Source organism: Pectinophora gossypiella, chromosome 27, assembly GCF_024362695.1.
Source record: "Pectinophora gossypiella chromosome 27, ilPecGoss1.1, whole genome shotgun sequence".
Taxonomy (NCBI): Eukaryota; Metazoa; Arthropoda; class Insecta; order Lepidoptera; family Gelechiidae; genus Pectinophora; species Pectinophora gossypiella.
This window is the reverse complement of record NC_065430.1, coordinates 397358-419841: the sequence shown is the minus strand read 5'-3', so window position 1 is coordinate 419841 and position 22484 is coordinate 397358. Positions and strand designations below refer to the sequence as shown.

At 42.5% G+C, this 22484-nt stretch overlaps 2 protein-coding genes across 11 annotated transcripts in view; one reads left to right on the top strand and one right to left on the bottom strand.

Moving 5' to 3' along the window:
* Window positions 1-22484, top strand: part of LOC126378776 (T-complex protein 1 subunit eta) — a 299946-nt gene that overhangs the window by 75121 nt on the left and 202341 nt on the right. The gene's annotated exons all lie outside the window — the stretch shown is intronic.
* LOC126378771 (spectrin alpha chain) overlaps window positions 1-22484 on the bottom strand; it is a 174234-nt gene that overhangs the window by 39367 nt on the left and 112383 nt on the right. For all 8 annotated transcript variants that reach the window (XM_050027158.1, XM_050027152.1, XM_050027159.1 and 5 more), the window contains 22 exons: window positions 21923-22123; window positions 21093-21255; window positions 19932-20134; window positions 18634-18769; window positions 17378-17578; window positions 16878-16966; window positions 16584-16724; window positions 15756-15889; window positions 14628-14813; window positions 13465-13606; window positions 12223-12330; window positions 11727-11867; window positions 10333-10438; window positions 8931-9085; window positions 8322-8449; window positions 7457-7569; window positions 6691-6764; window positions 6308-6434; window positions 5305-5479; window positions 2550-2651; window positions 1970-2080; window positions 248-422 (listed from right to left, as the gene is read on the bottom strand). In XM_050027158.1, the coding sequence (XP_049883115.1) occupies window positions 248-422; window positions 1970-2080; window positions 2550-2651; window positions 5305-5479; window positions 6308-6434; window positions 6691-6764; window positions 7457-7569; window positions 8322-8449; window positions 8931-9085; window positions 10333-10438; window positions 11727-11867; window positions 12223-12330; window positions 13465-13606; window positions 14628-14813; window positions 15756-15889; window positions 16584-16724; window positions 16878-16966; window positions 17378-17578; window positions 18634-18769; window positions 19932-20134; window positions 21093-21255; window positions 21923-22123 (3111 nt within the window). The remainder of the gene's footprint in view (window positions 1-247; window positions 423-1969; window positions 2081-2549; window positions 2652-5304; window positions 5480-6307; window positions 6435-6690; window positions 6765-7456; window positions 7570-8321; window positions 8450-8930; window positions 9086-10332; window positions 10439-11726; window positions 11868-12222; window positions 12331-13464; window positions 13607-14627; window positions 14814-15755; window positions 15890-16583; window positions 16725-16877; window positions 16967-17377; window positions 17579-18633; window positions 18770-19931; window positions 20135-21092; window positions 21256-21922; window positions 22124-22484) is intronic.

The following is a 22484-nucleotide window of genomic DNA, read 5'->3' as shown; positions in this document are numbered from 1 at the left end:
CGAAAAACAAAAATAATTCAGAATGCAACTTCTACTAACATCTCTATACAGAGTGTTAGGGACATTGTAATGAATACTGAGGCGGATGATTCCGACCATGATTCTGAGTGAGTGGAATTTCCTGTTGGGAAATTCGTGACAAATTATTTTCAGTTCCATACCTTTGCCACGGAAAATTCCACTTGATGTCAACTCCGAATCATTGCCTGAAGGTCTACTAGCTGATACGGAAGACATGCCCTCTCACCTGTAGCAGCTCGCACCGGTCCTGTATCCTCGTGGTCCTGGCGGCGGCGGCGTCTCTCAGCGTCCGCATGGTAAGCAGCAGGTCCCTCGCCCGAGCCTCCAGCGCGGCGCCCGCGAAGTGACCTCTCCGGGAGAGCTGCTCGGCACGACCGCACACAGCCTTTATTGCAGGCTCCCTAGAGCAGGAAATTTATACAGGGTTTTGGCGATCTCTCTCTCTCTTTATTTAAGAGCTGCGCTCTTGTCGGTGGAGTAATAGCCTTCATTGGTGCTAATTCCTGCAAACACCATCTAATTTTATTTTAAGTTATATCTGTCATTTTCTTATCCGCCGAAAAGGAAAGGGACGGGTAATCGACAAGCATAAAATTTATGGAACACACGTCAATTTTAAGCACAAATCTAAACCAACCGTCTAAAAAATTTACGTCAGTCAGTAAACCGACACAGTTAAGTAGACAACACGTCAAACGGATTGCATACCAGAGACGTACCTTTTTGATCCGCCCGGGTTATTCATTCATTTACTCATTCTTCCTAAAATTAAGAGCTGTGAATCATCCGTCCCTTTCCTTTTCGACGGATATGAAAATGACGGATATAACTTAAAATAAAATTAGGAGGTGTCTACAGGATACTACGATAGGGCGTGTAGAACGGTGGTTGCCCCAATCGCCTTCCAACGGATCCTTTAAACGGATTGGCGATCTACCAATAGTAAAGGTTCTCGTGCATGCAGCAATATAATATACTAGCTGTTTCCCGCGGTATTACCCGCGTGGTTCCCGTTTTCCCGTGGGAATATCGCAAAATCCTTTCTTAGTGCTCCCGTGTACCTTATAAGGAACCTATGTTCCAAATTTTGAGTCTCTAGTCCTAGCGGTTTTGGCTGTGCGTTGATATGTCAGTCAGTCAGTTTCTTTTTTTATATATTTAGATTTACAAGGAGAACAAAAGACGAAAATCATTTTCGAAAACAAAGACAATAAAGGAATAAGAAACTATACCTCTATAAAAGAGGTAAAATTCTATAAAAAGATGTGCTATCTTGCACAGGGTGTCGCAGGGGTGGTAGTAGGGTGTTGTGTCCTAACGATTACTGGGGGGATGGTTCTGATTTAATACATAACATAAACATACATAACATAGAAAACGTTCAGCTGCTTGTCTTCCCGGGCATGTCGTAAAAACCGACAGAGGGATTGTGTCCTCTAACATGATGGACTAATGTTATGGGCGATAGGCTGATCCCTTATCACCATAAGGTTCATCATATCCAGCTTACGACATCGTATCAACAGTGGCTGCAAGTTGTCTTTGATTACTTGTGGCTCTGTCCACCCCATTAGGGATTACGGGCGTGAGTTTATGTATGTATGTATGTACATACATAAACAGCCTATATCCGTCCCACTGCTGGGCACAGGCCTCCCCTCAATCAGAGGGGGTATGGAGCATACTCCACCACGCTGCTCCAATGCGGGTGGAGGTGTTTTTACGGCTAATAGCCGGGACCAACGGCTTAACGTGCCCTCCGAAACACGGAATCATCTTACTTTTTTCGGACAATCAGGTGATTTCTGATTTAATATCAAAATTAATATCAGTAAGTAGTAACGACCTCCATGGTCCAGTGGTTGACACACCCTGTATATTTTTTTTTCGTCGTCGTGTTTTTTTTATGTTTGTTATGTGTTGGCCGATGAGTAAAGGATACACTTACCTGGCAATGAGTTCAGCCTCCAACGCGAGATGTTTCTTGAGCAGCGCCTGCGCTTCAGCCAGCGTGTTCCCGGCCTCCTCCTGGCGGACCGCGCCTTCACGCTCGCGGAGCCTGAGAATTAATGTAGAATCAAAATAGGTACAATACGGAGTATTTAAGGCATAGAGTAAAGAAAAAATAACAAGTAACTAAATTAAGCCAGAAATACAAAAAAATATAATAATAAGGGGGCAAGGGGGTAAGGTAGTGAGGGGGTTTAAGATAGTGGGGGGGGGGGGGGTTAAGGTAGTGAGGGGGGAGGGTAAGGCAGGAAGGGAGGGTAAGGCAGGAAGGGTGAGTAAGGTAGTGGGGGGTAAGGTAGTAAGGGGGGGTTAAGGTAGTGAGGGGGGCGGGTTAAGGTACTGCAATAAGGTTAAGATAAGGTAGTGATGGTGGGGTAAGATAGTAGGGGGGGAAGGTAGTGAGGGGGAAGGTAGTAAGGGGGGGAGGTAGTGAGGGGGGTTTAAGGTAGTGAAGGGGGGTGAGGTAGTGAGGGGGGTTTAAGGTAGTGAGGGGTACGTTGTAAGGGGATGCTCGTTACCATCTCATCTCCTCGTCGGCGTCCCGCTCCCAGCGATGCATCTGGGCGGCGTCTTCCAGGTTGTCTCGCCGGATCTGCATTGGTTCTTGTAGCTGGCGATATCTTAAATGAAATATAATGAAAATTTATTGTAATAAATTTGCTATGTCGTGTGTGGTGGACGTGGTCCACGCAGGCGGCAAAATGAAGTGGGATTGGGCAGGTGTGTTGTTGATGTGTTGTTGATGTGTTGTTGATGTGTTCGTGCTGTTATGTTGTTGTTGTGTGTGTTATGTAACCGGACTTATTTATTTATTTATTTATAAAGTACAACCACATCACATATATTAAAACATTTTACATATAAGGTTACGGTATTATGACTAATATATATGACAATTACGGCGTACATAACTTATACAATTAAGGGTACTTAAGTATTTAAAAATAAAGTAAAATTAAAATTACACAACAAACTTAAAAATTAGAAATTAGAAAGATATAAGTATAAGTAAAAAAGTAAAATATAAGTAAGTAATTAATATCTGTTGAGCTTTAAATAATCTAAAATTTTTCTCATATATATATTCAGCGGATCATGGAACACATCAAGATCTAAGATTTTGTTACAAAAAGAGTTGTATTCTTTAAAAGTTCTGGTTAGCGGGGCTTGAAGACCAAGATTCGTTTTACAGCGGGGAGTATAAAATATATTTGTTATTTTATGTCTGGTATACTTATATGGCACGCTGAGTGAGATGCTCTCGTGAAGGTGATAGCATTGTATAACTCCATTCACAAGTTTGTGCAGAAAGCACATATCCAACAATAGTCTACGATCGCGTAAGCTTATCATGTTGAACTTATCCAAGCGTTGTTGGTAAGGCTGTCTGTGGGAGAATCCGCTGGTGTGAAATGCCAAGTACCTGGTGAAGGCGCGTTGTATGCTCTCAATACGTTGTGAGTGTACTGCGTAAAATGGACTCCATGCGATACTTGCATACTCGAGATGGCTGCGTACAAGAGCGTTGTAAATAAGAGTCTTGGTTTTATTTTGTTTAAAACCAATACAGTTTCTTTTAAGGAATCCAAGCATCTGAGCCGCCTTAGTAACAACTTTGTCTGTATGTGTGATGAAATTTAATTGACTGTCTATTATAACACCCAGATCTCGGATCTCCTCAACCTCTTCCAATGTGACGTCGCCAATCTTATACACAGAAGCAAGTGGTTTTTTCTTCCGGGTATATTTTCGGACTCGTGGTATAACATAACATAACAAATACTTTATTGCACAAACAGGAAAAAACAAAATACAAAACAAAAGAGAAATAGAATGAGTACAATAGGCGGCCTTATACCTATGTCATCAGGTCAACGCCCGTGGACTCGCAGCGGAAACGTGTGCTTTATGCAATTTCAGTGTAAACGCTGACAACAAATATAATTTTAATACTTTATTCACCTTTTCGACCTAACGTTCCTAACTACGGACGTAGTCTAAATTCTTTAAAATTAAGTTAGTTAAGGAAATCCTTTGTTTTGAACTTTTATTACAATCATCATCTGCATATCCTAGTGTTTGATTCATCTCCAATGTAGCCACCTTTATATAAATTGTGTTGTTCCTATGTCGCTCTTGTGTTATGATGTTATTGTTGACATGTTTGTTACGCAAGGCAACCACATGGAAAGTGCTGATGAAGAACCACATTGCACACGGCACCGATGCCTTCGAATTGCGTCATGTCCCACGTGATTGAAAAATCATCGATTCCGGTGAACTGCTGATCTAGCGCCTCGCGCCGCGTTGCCAGCGGCCCGGACATGGAAGCCTCATGTCGCACTTTTGATTCTCACATCGATCAAGTCGCACTCTTTTAGTCATCATCATCAATTTAAGAACCACGCTCTTGACGGTGTAGCATTTTCCATTCCAGTCTATCAAAGGCCAATTCCTTGACTTCCCTATAAGACACGACGTTAACCTTTTCTTTAATCTCTTCCATGTAAGCTCTTCTTGGTAATAAGAAATTATTGTAATCGTTATAATTAAATTTATTATAAAAAGTTTTGTTTTTTTTTTGAGTCCCTCGGCTGTAGCCTTCGTAATTCGTGTTCTTGTTGTGCTGTTGTTTATATGTTGTTGTTGTGCTGTTGTTTATATGTTGTTGTTGTGCTGTTGTTTATATGTTGTTGTTGTGTGTTGTTTCTATGTTTGTTTCGCGATAGCACCTAAAGGGAATCGCTGACATATGACGACACTGCACACGGCACCATTATTTTGCCTATGCTATATAATTTCGCAATATGAAGTAAACTGCTGATGCTGCGCCTCGTGCCACTTCGATACTCACATCGGTCGAGTCAATAGGCTTTAGTTATAAGTTAATAATTAATTACTTTAAAAAAAAAGTTTTCATCTCGAGCTCCTCCGTGCTTCGGAAGGCACGTTAAGCCGTTGGTCCCGGCTGCATTAGCAGTCGTTAATAACCATCAATCCGCACTGGGCCGCGTGGTGGTTTAAGGCCCGATCTCCCTATCCATCCTTAGGGAAGGCCCGTGCCCCAGCAGTGGGGACGTTAATGGGCTGGTGATGATGAATTAATTACTTTGTAATACATTTCAATTAAATATTTTAGAAATCTTTTCGGTTTTTTTTGAGTCCTCCGGCTACAGCCTACGTAATTTGTTGCTCTTGTGTGTTATTGTTGACAAGTTGTTGTTGCGTGTTGTTGTTGTGTTGTTGTTTGTAAATAATGTTCAATGTCCGTACCTGTTAACAGCATGTTCCGCTTTAGCCAGTATTTCCTGAGCCATGAAGTGTTTGCTCTCGGCCAGTTGGCGCGCGTTGTCCGACAGCTGTGTCACAGTTTCAGCTTTGCTGGTGAGCTGCTGCTCTAGCCGCGAATGGCGTTTCAGGAGCGCTGTTACTGATGCTAGGTCCTTGCCTGGGGGGTGGAAGTCAAAGTCAAAGTATTTATTGCACACCACATGGTAAACAGATGTTATAAATACTATAGTACCACATCACCCGGGAGGATATAGCAAAAACTGGAAAAATTGACAAGTAAACTAAGCCAGAAAAACAAAATTAATCAAAAAAATAACTATGAACGTCTTAGAAACTATTTATAACAAAATCTACAACACTTATAAGTTGTTATAAATAGTCTATATATCATATATATAAGAAAAACTATTGCAGTCAGACAGAGCACTGCGGGGCGGAAAGCAAGAGGGAAACCACTGCAATATTTTTCCCTAAAAAGTAGCATGGAGGATACTACATTGCCAAGAGCGTGGCTCTTAAATTAGTGATGATGATCAACTCAGAATCATGGTCTGAATCATCCCTCTAACTTTCCAGACTCAGACTTTGACAGCTCTAACTAGAAATAGAAATTACTCTTTATATGCCTTTCTATCTATCCATCTATCGTGTGGATTGTGAGGTGAATTACCAACCCCATCAACCCTGGTGTCAGGGTTATTACTGAGCCGCCATAGGCCCCTGTCATGACTCATGTAACGACTACGTACTTACATCAGTAAGTAATAATCGGGACCAACGGCTTAAAGTGCCTTCCGCAGCACGGATCTTTTTACTTTTTCTACAATCAGGTGATTAGCCTGTAATGTCCTAACCAAACTAGGGATCACAAAGTGATTGTCCCCACCGGGATTCGAACCCGGGGCCTCCGGATCGTGAGCACAAGGCTCAACCACTGGACCACGGAGGCAGTTATTTGACTTTGAAAGGGTACATTATTACTAACCGTGGTCTTCGCTCAGTAGTTGCGCCTCCACCTCGTCCAGCCAACCCGTGAAGTCGTCAAGGCCGCGAAGGTACACCCGCGCTTGGTACGCTTCTTGGAGACGCTCGCGGCGTAGCTTCGCTGCCGCCTGTACAGACGTATATGGTGAAAATCATATAATAATAGCTTCGAAGAACGAAATCATTTTACTTTTTCGGACAATTATTTATTTATTTATTTAGGACAGGTGTTTCAAGCCTCCAATGTCCTTACCAAACAAAGGACAGTCTCACAAAGTGATTTCGACAATGTCCTCATCATAAATCGAACCCGGAGATAGACTAGACCACGGAGGCTATTGCAATAAAAAAACTAAAAAGCATGGAATAGCCTTGTGCTCATACCTGCAGTTCTCTCCACTGGTTCTCCAGCTCTTCAACATGAGTAGCTATCTCCTTGGCCGCGTAATGTTTGTTTTCTGTAAAAAGAAAAAACATACAGGGTGTTATAATCCTATTATCCTTCATCCGCTCTACGTGTCCACACCAACTTAACATTCCCTTCTCAATCTTAGTCACTATATCGTCTTTTACACCACATCTCTCTATTATCATACTGTTTCTCACTCCATCCCGTATTTTTTTTTTTTATAGAAAAAGAAACTTTTTTTTTTCAAAACTCGTATGCGATTAGAGGAAAGTCGCAGGGACTGTAACCTGGAACCTGACAGAGGGCAGCAGTAACTGTCAGTACTATTCAGACGCGGAGGACAGGAGTCCTAGTACGGCTTTGAAATATACCATTTAACCAACGGATTACCCGTCACGCGCAAGCGCACAAGCTGGGCCGCGACTATGACACCACACACACACTCCTGCGCAAGTTGGACGACCTTGACTCTGATATGAAAGTAGATGACAAGCATGTTAAAAATATCTGCGCGCTCGCTGATAAACTGCTGCAACAGGTGAGATTATGCATGGCTTAGTAAGAGAAACCAAAAATAAACTACTCTGGGCGCCATCCCACTCGCGTCAGACAGAAGCGGGGCGGAAGGCAAGAGGGAAACCACTGCCCTATTCCTCCATAAAAAAGTAGCATGGAGAATGCTACACCGACAAGAGCCTGGCTCTTAAATTGGTGAGGATGATTTGTTAAGAACACACGCACCAATGAGTTCTTCGCCGTGGTTGGCCACGTCATCAATCCGTCCCTTGTTGGCAGCGAGCTCCGATTCGAAAGCTGCGTGCTTCTGGATCTTGCTCTGAAGGTTCGATAGTTCTCTATAAGGAAGAAATAATATAAAACATTAACAGATTATTATTGCTTTTCTAATTTTTATAAATTTTTAAAAGGAGAGTTGTGTGTTTGACCGCTATGTTTGTGGCTAGTGATATGTACATATTTGAAATGTACACATCAAGCCCTTAGCCCGCGGGGAGCGGCGCGTTCAAATGCTAAGACTTATATTGAAGTGTTCTCGATGGCAGCGGCGCGGGGGCGGGGTACGAGCGGTGGCTTTTGAAACTCGCCTTTTTGTTTCCTTTGTTCATTATAGAGATTGAGATCTTCTTTTGCCCATAATACATTGTACTTTCGCAAAGGCCGGTCATAGGATGGGTGACGACAAAAAAAAAAGTTTTCATCTCGAGCTCCTCCGTGCTTCGTGCACGTTAAGTCGTTGGTCCCGGCTGCATTATCAGTCGTTAATAACCACCAATCCGCACTGGGCCCGCGTGGTGGTTTAAGGCCCGATCTCCCTATCCATCCATAGGGAAGGCCCGTGCCCCAGCAGTGGGGACGTTAATGGGCTGGTGATGACATCGTTCGAAACAAAATAACTACAATCGAAAATGCGTTGTCGCCGTTTCCACATCGCGCTCATTTGAGACACAGCTCTATACCGCCGCAACACCGCGCGATCTGGCCGCTGGCATCGAGAACGGAACAGCGGCCGCCGCGCCGCTCCCCGCGCCGCTATCGCCGCCGCGCCGTTCGAGCTCTATGTGGTAGGTAACCAGGATCATGGACTGACCTGTAGTTCTGGTCCGTAGCGACCTGCATCTTCAGCGCGATCCATTCCCGCTCGTGGTTAAGGCTGCGCAGGAACTGGTGTAGTTGCTTCGACTGCTCCAACATGGAGCCGCGGTGTTTGCAGGATTCCTGGAGAGAGAATCAGAATTAAATATGTGATGCTCTATCAGGTTATGGGGTCCATAGTATAAGAATGTATGCTCAATCATATGAGAAGCCACCATTGCTAGCCCTTTGATGACGTAAGTGTTACCATTAAATTGGTATCTCCAACATTTCAAGGGCGTAGATTTTATTATTGACAATTAAGTGAATTATTGACTAATGTATTTATCTAGAAGAGCTTACATGGAACAGATTAAAGAAAAGGTTAACGTCGTGTCTTATAGGGAAGTCAAGGAATTGGCCTTTGATAGACTGGAATGGAAAATGTTACACCGACAAGAGCGTGGCTCTTAAATTGATGATGATCAATTCTACACTTTTGCGACTGAAAATTCCACTTGTTATCAACTCGGAATCCTCGCGAGATCTGGTCGTGTTTTTCGGGATCAATCCAGAAGTATAATATGAAGAGATTCCATTCGAGATTGATTGCTTGTGGCCATACCAGCAGGCGGTCGCGGCGCGCCAGCACGGCGGCCAGGCGGCCGGCGTCGGCGGGCTGCACGCCGCGCGCCAGCTGCTGCAGCGACGACACGCGCTCCAGCTGCGACTCCAGCAGCTTCGAGAACTCCTGGTGCTTGCGGATCAGGGCCTCCACCGCTGTGGGATTGTTTGGATTTAGTTTCGCTAAATGTAATGAGATAACCAAGGATCGGGACGGGTAGTGCCATTCTCACTGAATTACTACCGGGTGAGAGCGCTCAGCGCTCCCCATTTGTCCGGCCAAGTAGTTTGCAGCAAATCTTACTAATATTATAAATGTGAAAGCTGCTTCTCTTCCCGGGCATGTCGTAAAAACCGACAGAGGGATTGTGTCCTCTAACATGATGGACTAATGTTATGGGCGATAGGCTGATCCCTTATCACCATAAGGTTCATCATATCCATCTTTGGACTTCGTATCAACAGTGGCTGCAAGTTGTCTTTGATTACTTGTGGCTCTGCCCACCCCATTAGGGATTACGGGCGTGAGTTTATGTATGTATGTGAAAGTTTGTGAGTATGGGTGTTAGTTACTCTTTCACGCAAAAACTACTGAATAGATTTTAATTAAACTTTACAATAATGTAGCTTATACACCAGAATAACACACAGGCTTTACCAATAAAAAAACCAGACTTTTTTACCGCGAAAACCGAAATCGACGCGAAGTCGCGGGCAGCCGCTAGTCTACAATAAGTCACGTCAAAACGTAACATAAACAGTCCATATACGTTCCACTGCTGGGCACAGGCCTCATTCAACCAGAGGGGGTATGGAGCATACTCCACCACGCTGCTCCACTGCGGGTTGGTGGAGGTGTTTGGACTAGTAGCCCGGGACCAACGGCTTAGCGGGCCTTCCGAAAAACGTCAAAAAAAATGAAATAGATAAATAAATTACTAAATTGTAAAAATCTAATCAAATATACTTTATTGCACACAAAAAAAATACATGTTAGTTTCCAACTAGTCAAATCGGTTACATTTTACTAAACGTCAAAACACGAAATTACTATGGAATTTGTATGAAAAACCACACTGTGACGTCATAGAAAAACATGATAATATGTCGGACTTATTAATACGTTTTCCTTGATTAAAATTCATAAATAAGTTAAATAGAAAAAAGAAAATGTTTTTCGTTTGTTTCAGACCTGTTTTTATGTAGTAATCAGAATTTCATAATTTATCTGGAACCTGGTACACGACCCAATTATTGATTCATTGATTCGACAGTAGAACAAAGATATAGTACGTTGTCTAGTGCGAAAGAGACGAAAGGTTTTGTCTCTCTCGCACTTAAAATATACGGCTTAGCATGAAAGAGACAGATATAGCATATAAACAGTAAGTTATTGAACTTACCATCGAGATCTTCACCCAGATCGTCGTTGTTGAGTATAGCCTCCTTGGCGGCGAGCCAGTCCTCTATCTGACTCGCTTGCTCCTTCAGCAGCTGCAATTGATGCGCCTGAGAGGGAGAGAGAGAGATGATTCTGATTTCTGCCTACTTCATCTTCAAATCAAATCAAATATACTTTATTGCACAGAACTAAATTACAACCATCAGACATTTCACATGTATACAGTACAATTTGGGCAGCCCTATTGCTCTAGAGCAAATTTCTTCCAGGCAACCACCAAAGGAAACAAACATATACATACAACTTGGATGCGGGATGGTGCAACAAAAAAATAAATACCTAAAAGTAAAACTAAAGTTAATAAATACTCTATACGTACGGTCACGAGCATTAATATGTTTACACTTTGGTACCATGTTACATTAACTTTTTTGACAAATTAAACTGTAAGTCTCACTAAATGTCAAATATGTTGGTGCGACAGAGTCCTAAAGTGGGTACATTATATTGCTCATGACTGTACATATATTAATAAATACTTAATATAATATAATACATATTTACTAAAAATATACCAAACCATAATCTAAAGAGACACTCTTCTTCTATCGTGTGAGTTGTGAAGTGGATTACCAGCCTCATCAACCCTGGTGTCAGGTGTACTATTGAGCCGCCAAAGGCCCCTGACTCATGTAACGACTAGGCACTTACATCAGCAAGTAGTAACCGGGACCAACGGCTTAACGTGCCTTCCGAAGCACGGATCGTCTTACTTCCGGACAATCAGGTGATCAGCCTGTAATGTCCTAACCAAACCTATTTCATGAGAGAGAGAGAGAGAGAGAGAGAAAACGTTTATTCAAACAAACAGCACACAAAACAAAAACATAATATAGAAAATAACACTTATAGGCTATAAACATTTACACAAAAGAAAAGAGAGAAAAAAGTTAATAAAAAAGTATTGTGTGAGATAGTGCGCATTTATTTGAAAAGGTAAAACGACTCAGCATAATATGTTTGCCCCAAAGGGAAGCAAACGCTGAGTTTCAGTCGCACCTTACTCATTTGACAAATCCCGGGGAAGCAGATATAGATACAGTTACATACATAGATATACTAATATAATAATATGTTTGTTTGAATATGTAAATAATTATCTTTAAACGTACAAATTGGATAAACTAAATATACATAGCTAATCATGATACTTTATTTTATAATATTTCATACTTTTATAGATATGTATTATTATATACTTATATAGTTTTTCAATGAACAAAATATAACAACAAAATATATATGTCTATATTTATTTATTTCTAAACATACAGGTTATCATGATTTATCTGATTTTTTGAGCTAGGATACTATCCAACTGTTGGTAACACTGACCTGTGTGAGGTGCGCCTTTTGGTCTTGCCACGCCGTGCTGAGTGTAGCCGACAACTGCTGGACCTTCTGCAGCTTCTCTGGAGCCTGCTCGGCCTCCTTCTGGAGCTCCACAATCGCCTTCTGACGCCCGTCGATCTCCGCCTGCGCAGGAGTTAATAAATAAAAATTAATTAAATTCGTTTTTACTTTCTAACGTGGCATATCGTAGATTTGCCGCAGATGGCGTTAGCCGGACAAATTGCGAGTGCTGAGAGCTATCACCCGGTACAACATTTAAGAGAACAGACCTGAGGGTGTAACGCTCAGGGCGTCGTCTGAGAGAATTATATTTAGCAGGCCCAAACTAGGGATCACAAAAATGATTTTTGTGGTATGTCCCCACCGGGATTTGAATCTGGGACCTCCAGATCGTGAGCTCAACGCTCAAGCCACTGGCCCACGGAGGCCGTTAAGCACTTGGTAAGAACTTAGAACGTGGTATGAGTACTGAGCTGACCTTCCTCTCGTTATGCAGCTCGAGTAGGGCCTCCGCGTCAGCCACGGTCTCCGGCGGCGCGATGTTTGACATCCGCTTCACGCTCTCAGATACCCACAGCTCCAACTCCTGGGAACACCAACAGAAACATTCAAACATTAGCCGCGAAAACACTATATGCTACTTTCCAACCAGTCAAATCAGTTACTTTTTACTAAACGTCAAATTAATATTTTACATTTGCAATAATATTTATAATTACATTATAATATTTTTTCTACTCCTCTACTTTAATCTGGCATTTAAATAACCAAAAAGTCTAATATAAGTACATACATAATTAAACTCTTTGAAAAAGTGTACGCTCTATGGCCTATAAAAGCATTGTTGTTGTTTTTTTTTTTTTGACCTGGAAACTGGCACCTTTACTTTGTTTGGTGCCATAGATATACTATAAAAAAAAGTATACATTTGCCGCCATTTTCCCGCGCGTTGGAAAATAAATTGGACAATTTTTGTGTTTCGTTTAAAATTACGTCGTCGTAGAAAAAGTATTGTATGCAACGTTGTATAACTAGGTCAAAAAATGCTCGTGGCGTCTCTTATTGCGATGTTTGCCAAGGCTCACATCGCAACTCACGCCACTCGCATTTTTTGACCCTTCTTATACAACTGTTGCATAAAATACTATTATATTTACAAAACGTCAAAATAAAACACGAAATTACTATGGAATTTGTATGAAAAAGCACACTGTGACGTCATAGAAATCATGTCAAAATGTCACATTTAGTATTACATATTTCTTTATTAAAATTCATAAGTTAAATAGAAAAAAGTAAAATGTTGACTTGGACCAAGTTTTCAGAAACGCAGTTGTCTCGACCATTATAGACGGCGATACGGCTCACCTATCACGTTGGTCTATTGGCTGTGTGTGTGTGTGTGTGTAATAAAATGAGTAGTCTGTGTGTAATATATAATTTGTGTGTGTGTGTGTGTGAAATTTATGTGTGTGTAATGTATATTGTGTGTGTGTGTAATTTTTATGTGTGTAATGTGTATTTTGTACGTATGTGTGTGTGTGTGAGTGTGTGTGTAACGTGTATTGTGTGTGTGTGTGTGTAACGTGTTCTGTGTGTGTGTGTGTGTGTAACGTGTTCTGTGTGTGTGTGTGCGTGCGTGTTCGCATGTGGTGTGTGTGTGTAATTTGTGTGAGTGGTGTGTATAATGTGTATTATTTGCTGCATGATATGAGCGTACCTTCAGGCTGTCGTCCAGCTTGTGTTCAGCGATAGCTTCGTCCAGCATGGCGGTGCGGGCGGCGGCGAGCTGCTGTAGCTTCTCCCAGCCCTCGCGGAGAGACGCTACCGACGCCTCTATGTCTTTAGCGTGCTCGGGGTGGCTGCGAAGGAAGATATTTGTTCTCTCTTTTTATCTACATAACATTACATCTCTCTCTCTTTATTTAAAAAACTAAAAGAAATCCTAATTAATAAATGCTACTATAGTATTAATGAATATTTTAATGATTCAGATTTAAACATTTAAAAGCCTCCTTCTCTCTTGTTTTTTTCTTTTGTTGTGCCCGAAAGGGTCTGTGATGTGAGACTCAAATGTAACTGACCAACTTGTACACCATCATAGTATGCAAATAAAGAATATTGAATATTAAATCCTTATTGAGCTGTGCTCTTGTCGTTAAAGTAATCGCCATTACTCCATAGATAGGGCGTGTAGAACGGTGGTTGCCCCAATCGCCTTCCGTTCCGCAGTACACCGACCAATTTCTCAATCGGCGATGTTCTAGCTAGAGCCCTACCAGAATCCATTTCCTCGGCCTCCAACCAGTACTGATACCGCTGCTGCCCGGCATCAGGGGTGCGCTTTTGAAGTAGCGGCGCCTACTCGCTACGTCACAAGATCGACATAGAACTTAAGTAGCATCTTTTTTTTTAAACGTTACATGAACAGCTTATACTCGTATACTTTCCCCAGCTGGGCGCAGGCTTCCTCTCAATCAAATTATCTTCTATCGTGTGAATTATGAAGTGGATTACCAACCCCATCAACCCTGGTGTCAGGGTTACTATTGAGCCGCCAAAGGCCCCTGACATGGCTCATGTAACGACTACTAACATCAGCAAGTATTAACCGGGACCAACGGCTTAACGTGCCTTCCGAATGGATCATCTTACTTTTGGACAAACAGGTGATCAGCGTGTAATGTCCTAACCAAACTGGGATTAAGAAGTGATTTTTGTGATATGTCCCCACCGGGATTCGAACCCGGGACCTCCGGATCCGGCCCAACGCTCAACCACTGGCTCACGGAGGCCGTTTGACCATGTTTGTTGTTAACGTCATTACTATTTTGCAGTTTCTAGAAAGTTCTAGAATGTTCTAGGATATTCTAGAGCACTCACTTGGTGGCCAATGTGCGCCCTTCGCTCTCCAGCTGCTGTATCTTGTCCCTCACAGCGCCCGCCTCAGCAACGCGCGCGAGGTGCTTGCGCTTCAACTCCTGCGCAGCGCTCAACTCGCGGCCGCAATCCGAGCTGCTGAACAGCGCTGCTTTCTTGGATATGCGCTCGGCTGTGTCCTCTACGTCTCTGTTGGGGAGATATATCATTGTTAATATCACTATTAGAGAACGATAAATATCAATCTCGCGAGATCGTGAAATTTTCGGGAAGCGCCATGATTACGGGACGTCTGATGAAATTGGAGTGGAGTAAGTAGATTCAAATTAAAAATATTTATTTCGGAAACTAGTCCATACTATGTTAGTAACAGAAAGCTTAGTGAGTTGATTGAGTATTAGAGTGATTCACAACATCAAATGTAGAAACAAGCGGCAAAGAAAGAGGACAGACAGATATGTTTGCTTTTAGTAAATTATGGATCTACCTACTCCACTCCTATTTCATCAGTCGTCCCGTGTTCATGGCACTTGCAACAGTGTCGAAATATCGGGAGTCTCATATCACTTTTTTTTTTCTCTCGGAATGGCGAAACGATTAGATTTGTGTATGTGAAAAATAAATATAAACTGTGTGAAGCTGATTTCCCGAGCTTTTATTTCCATCCCACAACTTTTAGTAACGCGGTAAGAAGCTGAACCAATCAGGTGATCAGCCTGTAATCAAACTAGGGATCACAAAGTGATTTTTGTGATATGTCCCCACCGGGATTCGAACCCGAGTCCACCGGATTGTGGATCCTAAGTTTAATTATATTATTGTTTATATTAAATTTTCACGGCACATTTGCGCTTCTGCACTGTAAAGTCGTAAAATGTAAAAAATAATAATTGTGAGCCTAACGCTCATCCACTGGACCACAGAGGCCGTTCAGCTTCCTTATGCACAAGTGAGTAAAAAAAAAAACAAAATAATCCTTAGGCTGCGTTTCGAACGAAGGAATCGACCAATCACCGTGAGGGAGAGAGTGACAGAGCGTCTTCGTTTTTCGCTCTCTCGAACGCTGTGATTGGTCAATTCCGCACATCTCCGCTCTTCTCCGCGTCAATGGAAACGCAGCCTTATGTTTACCTGTTGAAAGAGTGTATCTCTAGTGCAGCGTTGAGGTTGTTCCTGTACTTCTGCAGGGCTCCGCTGAGCGCGCGCCACTTAGCCAGGAAGGCGTCGCGGCGCTGCGCCACCGCCGCCGCCTGCTGCGTCGGGCCCTGTGGGGAACGCACTTGTGGATCAGTCTTTTTTAATGTGACTTATTGTAGATTTGCCGCCAACCAATGATTGTCGAATTTGTTATCGAATTCATGTTTGGAACATAAATGATTATCACGTGCTCAGCGGTGAAGGAAAACATCGTGAGGAAACCCACATACCCGAGAAATGCATTTCGGAGGTATGTAACCTAACTTGTATTGGGCTAGTTTTCCCTTCGCGGGTTGGAAGGTCAGACAGGCAGTCGCTTCTGTAAAAAATCGGGCCTGTCAAATCTTCAGGTTAGGTAATTCACCCTGTGAGAAACGGGATAATGCTAAGGGGATTGTTGCGAACTCTTCGCAGATTTTTTTATATTTCTTCTTTTTTGACAACGTTTTTTGTATCTTGGTTTTGTTTCTTCCTTCGTCCTGTTCTTGTTGGTGAAAATACATTAAGAATCTCTCTTAAGCTAAGTATTCTTTATTCATTCATATATTAATACAGTCCACATCATAAATATCAGCTACCATCATAGCTCACAGAGATGATTGCAGATTTGCCGCAGATGGCATTAACTTGGCCGGACAAATGGGGAGCGCTGAGGACTCTCACTCGGTACAAAGTTCAAGACAACAGGCCTGAGGGTGTCCAGTTGGACGCTTCAGTTAGTTAAGAGATATTTGAAAGAGTTATTCGACCCTAATATCTCACCTGTTGCAGCAGTTTATCGGCGAGCGCGCAGATATTTTTGACGTGCTTGTCATCCACCTTCATATCAGAGTCAAGGTCGTCCAACTTGCGCAGGAGTGCGCTGCAGTGTTCGTAGTCGCGGCCCAGCTCGTGCGCTTGCACCTGACGGGGTAACCGGTTGTTTTAGTAAGGTAGTGTATTTTTATATGTACAAGTATTCCCATGCGCCACCGAGCTCCTCATGCCAGAAACATATGTAAAAATAATTGTTGCTTGAAGTCATCTTACGCGGTTTTCTATAAGTTAAATAATTACCATCATTTCTTTATCTCTGATCCAGGCTTCAATCTTATCCAGTTGGTTATTGAACTCTAAGATATCTTGAGCTTCCTCCAAGCCACGACCTGTAGAAAAATGTAACAACATTATTAACTTCTTGAGGTATCCATCTTTGTGAGTCTGTCCTTTGTTTGGTAAGAACTTTTTGTCCGAAAAAGTAAGATGATTCCGTGTTTTGGAGGGCACGTTAAGCCGTTGGTCCCAGCTGTTAGCCGTAAAAACACCTCCACCAACCCGCATTGGAGCAGCGTGGTGGAGTATGCTCCATACCCCCTCCGGTTGATTGAGGGGAGGCCTGTGCCCAGCAGTGGGGCAATGTTTATCTTTGACCCAAGAAACTACCCAACTGAAGAATAAATGAATAACTCATTTGTGCAAGTCTACCTATATGTCGATATATCTGTCTTATTATTATTATATATATATATATTATATTATATATATCTGTCTATCTATGTATATCTCTATCCACCCACCTCTCTGCTCAGTAGCCTGCTCCAGCAGCTGCCAGTCCTTATGCAGCTCTTGCAGCTGCTTCTCGACTTCTTCGTCTGGAGTCAGCTGCTTGGCCAGCTCCTGTATCTCCTGGAGCCGCGCGCTGTTGGCTGCCAGCTCAGCGGTGAACGCCTGGTGCTTCTGTAGTTTCTTGATTTTGTCTTCTAGGCTGGTTACTTCGCCTGGTGATGAAATCGGTATTTGTATTCAAATTCAAAAATGGCTTTTTTCAGTGAGTAATATGGTTACCCTATGAATCGTCAATAGCCCCGATTCCGGCAGACACAATCTAATTTTATTTTAAGTTATACCCGTCATTTTCTTATCCACCGAAAAGAAAAGGGACAGATAGGCATCACGCTGATATGCAACTCGTTTAACGTGTGCTGTCAACTTAATTTTGCTGGGTTATTGGCCAATGTTAAATTTTTAGAAGGTTGATTTAAATTTGTGTCTAAAATCGACGTGTGTTCTATAAACTTCTCTTTTCGAAGAAAATGACAGGTATAACTGGATGGGGTGTACAGGAATTAACACCAAGTTTTACATAACGAACGTCTCATCCGCCTAAAACTACTGCAGCTTCTCACAACCTGTATAGCCGGGGAAAAGAAGCTGCAAGAAAAACCTCGGCACAGGGCCCTAGACGTTCGTTGAAGGAGTTCTATTAGATCTTGACATTCAAGATGGCGGGACCAGTTAACGTGTATATGTTATATCTTTTGAATGAGAAAGGTACTAGATTTTTTAGTTTAGGTATCAAATAGTACTGAATAGGTAGTGTATTTAACAATATGCAATTTCAACATTAAGAAATTGGTCCCGCAATTTTGACGCTAATGGAGTTCTAGCAAAGTTTTGTGTGAAAATTCTATATTTTTAATGTATTCTTTTTTTTAAATTAACCTTACAAAGGGGTGAAATAGGCGGTGAACGGCTGTATGGAAAACAATTTTTTTTTAAATCTATCGTCTCCAAACTTACATAAAACACTGTGCGAAGTAGGTAGTGGTATACAGGGTGTTAGTGACATCGTAACGAAAACTTTTAGGGATGATTCAGACAATGATTCTGAGTTGATATCAAGTAGAATTTTCCGTCGCAAATGTATGGAACTGAAAATTTTAATGAATTTTTGACAGGAATATCCACTTGATACCAAGTCAGAATCATGGTCTGAATCATCCCCCTCAGTATTCGTTAGGATGTCAGTAACACGCTGTATGTCGAAGTGTACCTTGGTGCTGGTCAGCGGCGAGCTTGGCCAGCTTGTCTGCGACCCATGCGCGCGTCTCCGCGGCGTCGCGCGCGAACTGTGCGCGTGCGCGCGTGCGCTGCAGCAGCGCGCGGCGCCGCGCCGCCTCCACGTACAGCTGGTAGTTCAAACACCAAATGAGGTTACAATATGTACAACAAGATGGTTTGAATCAAATCAAATATACTTTATCGCACAGAACTAAATTTCAACAATCAGACATAACACATGAATACAGTACAATTTGGGCGGCCTTATTGCTCTAGAGCAATTTTTTCTTTATTTTTGAATTGCATTTTTAACGGACCTTTTAGAAACTGGACCTTTTAAAAGGAGGAACTCTAAGACAGTGGATCTTTTAGGAAAAGGGTCTATTGGGAAACGAATCTTTTACAAACTAGGCTTTTTAAATAGCAAATCTTTTGGAAACTGGAGATTTTTAAAAGCGGACCTTTTAGGAACAGGACCTTTTGTAAAGCGGACCTTTGAGAATTTGTTAGAAGTCATTTATAACCAAGCTACTATATATGCCACTCTCTAATAAGATGCCTTTAAAAAACGAGAGCGTAGACCTTCATTTTGAAGAACCGAAGCAGACTTTTTAAGAACAGGACCTTTTAGGAAACGGATCTTTCAGAAACTGGACCTTTTCTAATCCTAGCCTACAAGATCCCACTGCTGGGCAAAGGCCACCCCCTCCTTCCATTTATCGCGGTCCTGTGCGTACTCCGGCCAGTCCCTCCGGCAAGCGTCCAAGTCGTCACGCCATCTCGAAGTCTACCACGACGCCTGAACCCGTCATGAGGCACCCAATGCGTGACGGTCCGTGCCCACCGCTCAGGGTGCGTGCGACAAATGGGATTGGACCTTTTCGGAACTTCTTTTAAGTAAGTTAAGTAAATTAAATTCATCTTTTTTGGGGTTATGTATACGTTTTTACAATAAAATACCAGATAATATTTTAAATTTGTCAGAAAATAAATTTAAAGCTCATGTGAAGCTTACTTTATTGAAAAAAGCTTATTATAAGATTAATGACTACCGAAATGATAAAAATGTCTGGTATTGAATGTGTTCCTCTACTTATTAAATAACTTGTAATGTACCCTCATTGATTTAAAAGATGTGTTGCTGTTGCAGTTTCTTGTTGTTTCTTCTCCTCAGCCATAACACCTTGCGAAATGACGTAAATTCAAAAATGTTACATTGACCTTCAACAAGTTTATCCATGATAATTACGTTGAATAAATGATTCTGATTTCTGATTTCTGTTTTTTTACCTTCTTCCTTCTCTCAGTGACCGCAGCTAATTCCTCTGCTATCCTTTGACTCTCCACGTGGTTCTGTTGTAGCAGTTTGTCCCCGTGCGAGCTCAGCGTCGAAAGTTTCTCGTCCTGTGTCGCTAGAAGCTTCGAGAACGCTTCGTGCTTTTTGAGTTGGTTGTCCACCTCCTCTACGCTGCTTGTCGGGGAGATCTCTGTGCCTGGTGGGAAGAAATGTATGGTAAAATTCTATGTAAGGTTTTGGTTGAAGGAATGTCAGGTGAGTTGCTGGATTTGGAGTGACAAATAGAATATAGGACAACAAGACATGTAAAGAGAATGAATAACGGCCTCCGCGGTCCAGTGGTTTGAGCGATGGGCTCATGATCCGGAGGTCCCGGGTTCAGATCCCGATGGGGACATATCACGAAAATCACTTTGTGATGCCTAGTTTGGTAAGATGGTCCGTGCTTCGGAAGGCACGTTAAGCCGTTGGTCCCAGTTACTACTTACTGATGTAATGATGGCGGATGAGTGGTATTCCGTGGTGTCTGTATGTGATCTTATGTATAGTCCGTTCAAAAATGATCTTCATAAAAGGTAAACAAACCTGTTACTACAAAGAATGTTCGAATTTCACCTAAACTACGCAAAGTATTCTTCTAATAACATCCGTAGCACTCAATAGATGTATGATTTCTTAGCTCTAATGTAAAATAATTATTAAAAACACATTTTTTCATGTAAAAACAAAAATCAAACAAAACCTCACACAAAAAAGTTGACATCATAAATTCTTGTTAATCTGTGGCTAGCTGTCAATTTGACGATTAGTGATGAGACATTTCATTCAGGTCAGGAAAACGAGTCAGTTCCGTGAATAACTTAAGTGAGTGTACTGTACTTAATAAGCCGAAATGCGCAGAAAAAATGACTTTCAAAGTGAGTTAGTGTAACCACAAAGAAACATACAATATATATTTTAATATTATCATACAAAATATTCAAACAACCCAAGAGAGTCAGTTCATTTTGATAAAATAACTTGAGCTAAAATCAATTCAGCACTTCACTAATATGCAGTTTGACACAGATAAAAAATATCGGCAGCCATATTTGTTTACCTTTTATGAAGATCATTCTTGAACGGACTATATGTGTGTAAAGGACAATACTGACTGAGGGCGGCCTCCTGCGCCGCGCACAGGTCGTGCAGCAGCTTGGCGTCCCGCAGGAAGCAGTGCAGGTCGATCAGCTGGTCGAGCGCCACCTGGCGCGCCGCCCACGCGCCGTGCAGCCGCTGGCGCTCCTCTAGCAGGGCGGAGCACTTCTCTTCGATCTCCTGTTGGGAATTCAAGGGTTATTATGATAGATAGATAAGATACTTTATTGAGCACAATGAAAATACAGAGATAAGGACAATATACAGAAAAGCACAACAGGCGGCCTTATTGCTCATGCAGCAATTTCTTCCAGGCAACCATTGGGTACAGGAAAAAAACCTTTCTAATGAGTTTGTGTGCATAAACCGCATATATTCTCTTTCCTAACACTTGATACAGAAATAAAGGAACTTGGTAGTCTCAGTAGTTCCTTTAGTTCCTTTGAGGGAACTACAAGGACAAAAAATGCTCAGTAGTTCCTTCAGACTCTGAAGACTTCCTCTGAAGTTCAGAGGAACTGCTAAAGGAACTACTGAGAATAGAGGAAAATTAGGAGAGTCTTAGTTAAGAGTCTCTTTGTAATTATTCCTTTTTATTTTGGTGCAATAAAGTTTGTATTTGTAATACGTCCATTGTGCTCAATGAAGTATTTTATCTATCTATCTCCTCTTACACTCTCCGTCTCTTTTGTTATCTTCGTCTTCTTCTCGTATCGATGGCATTAGATTTCTTCAGCCGAGTATTCCGCCACTCGGACAGCATCCTCGGTGGCATTCATCAGCCCCTCTCGCGTGCAGGTATCAGGTCACCTTGTATTAATATTACTATAGTTCAAAGTTCACTCACAGGTGCGGCTGGGTGTCCCGCCGCCACCAGCTCCTGGCCGGCGTCGAGGGCGGCGCGGAAGCTGTCGTCGCGGGCGTCGATGTCGGCGCGGGCCGCGTCGTGGTCGGCGCGGGCCGCCTGCGCCGACACCGCGTCGCGCACGCGCACGGCGCGGGACATCGACGAGCGCAGCGCCACGGACCACGACGTCAGGTCGCGGACCTGGGGGTCACACGTCACAAAAAAACATAAACAAGTTTTAAGAAAGAACCACCCTCTGTGGTCTAGTGGTTAAAGCGTTGGGCTTACGATCTGGTGGTCCATATTCGATCCCGTTGGGATTGTCGAAATCATTTTGTGAGACTGTCCTTTGTTTGGCAAGAATATTGCAGGCTTGAATCACCTGAATGTCCGAAAAAGTAAGATGATTGCTTCGAAAGGCACGCTAAGCCGTTGGTTTCGGGCTACTTGCCCAAGCACCTCCACCAACCCGCAGGGGAGCAGCGTGGTGGAGTATGCTCCATACTCCCTCCGGTTGATTGAGGGGAGGCCTGTGTCTAGCAGTGGGAAGTATATAGGCTAT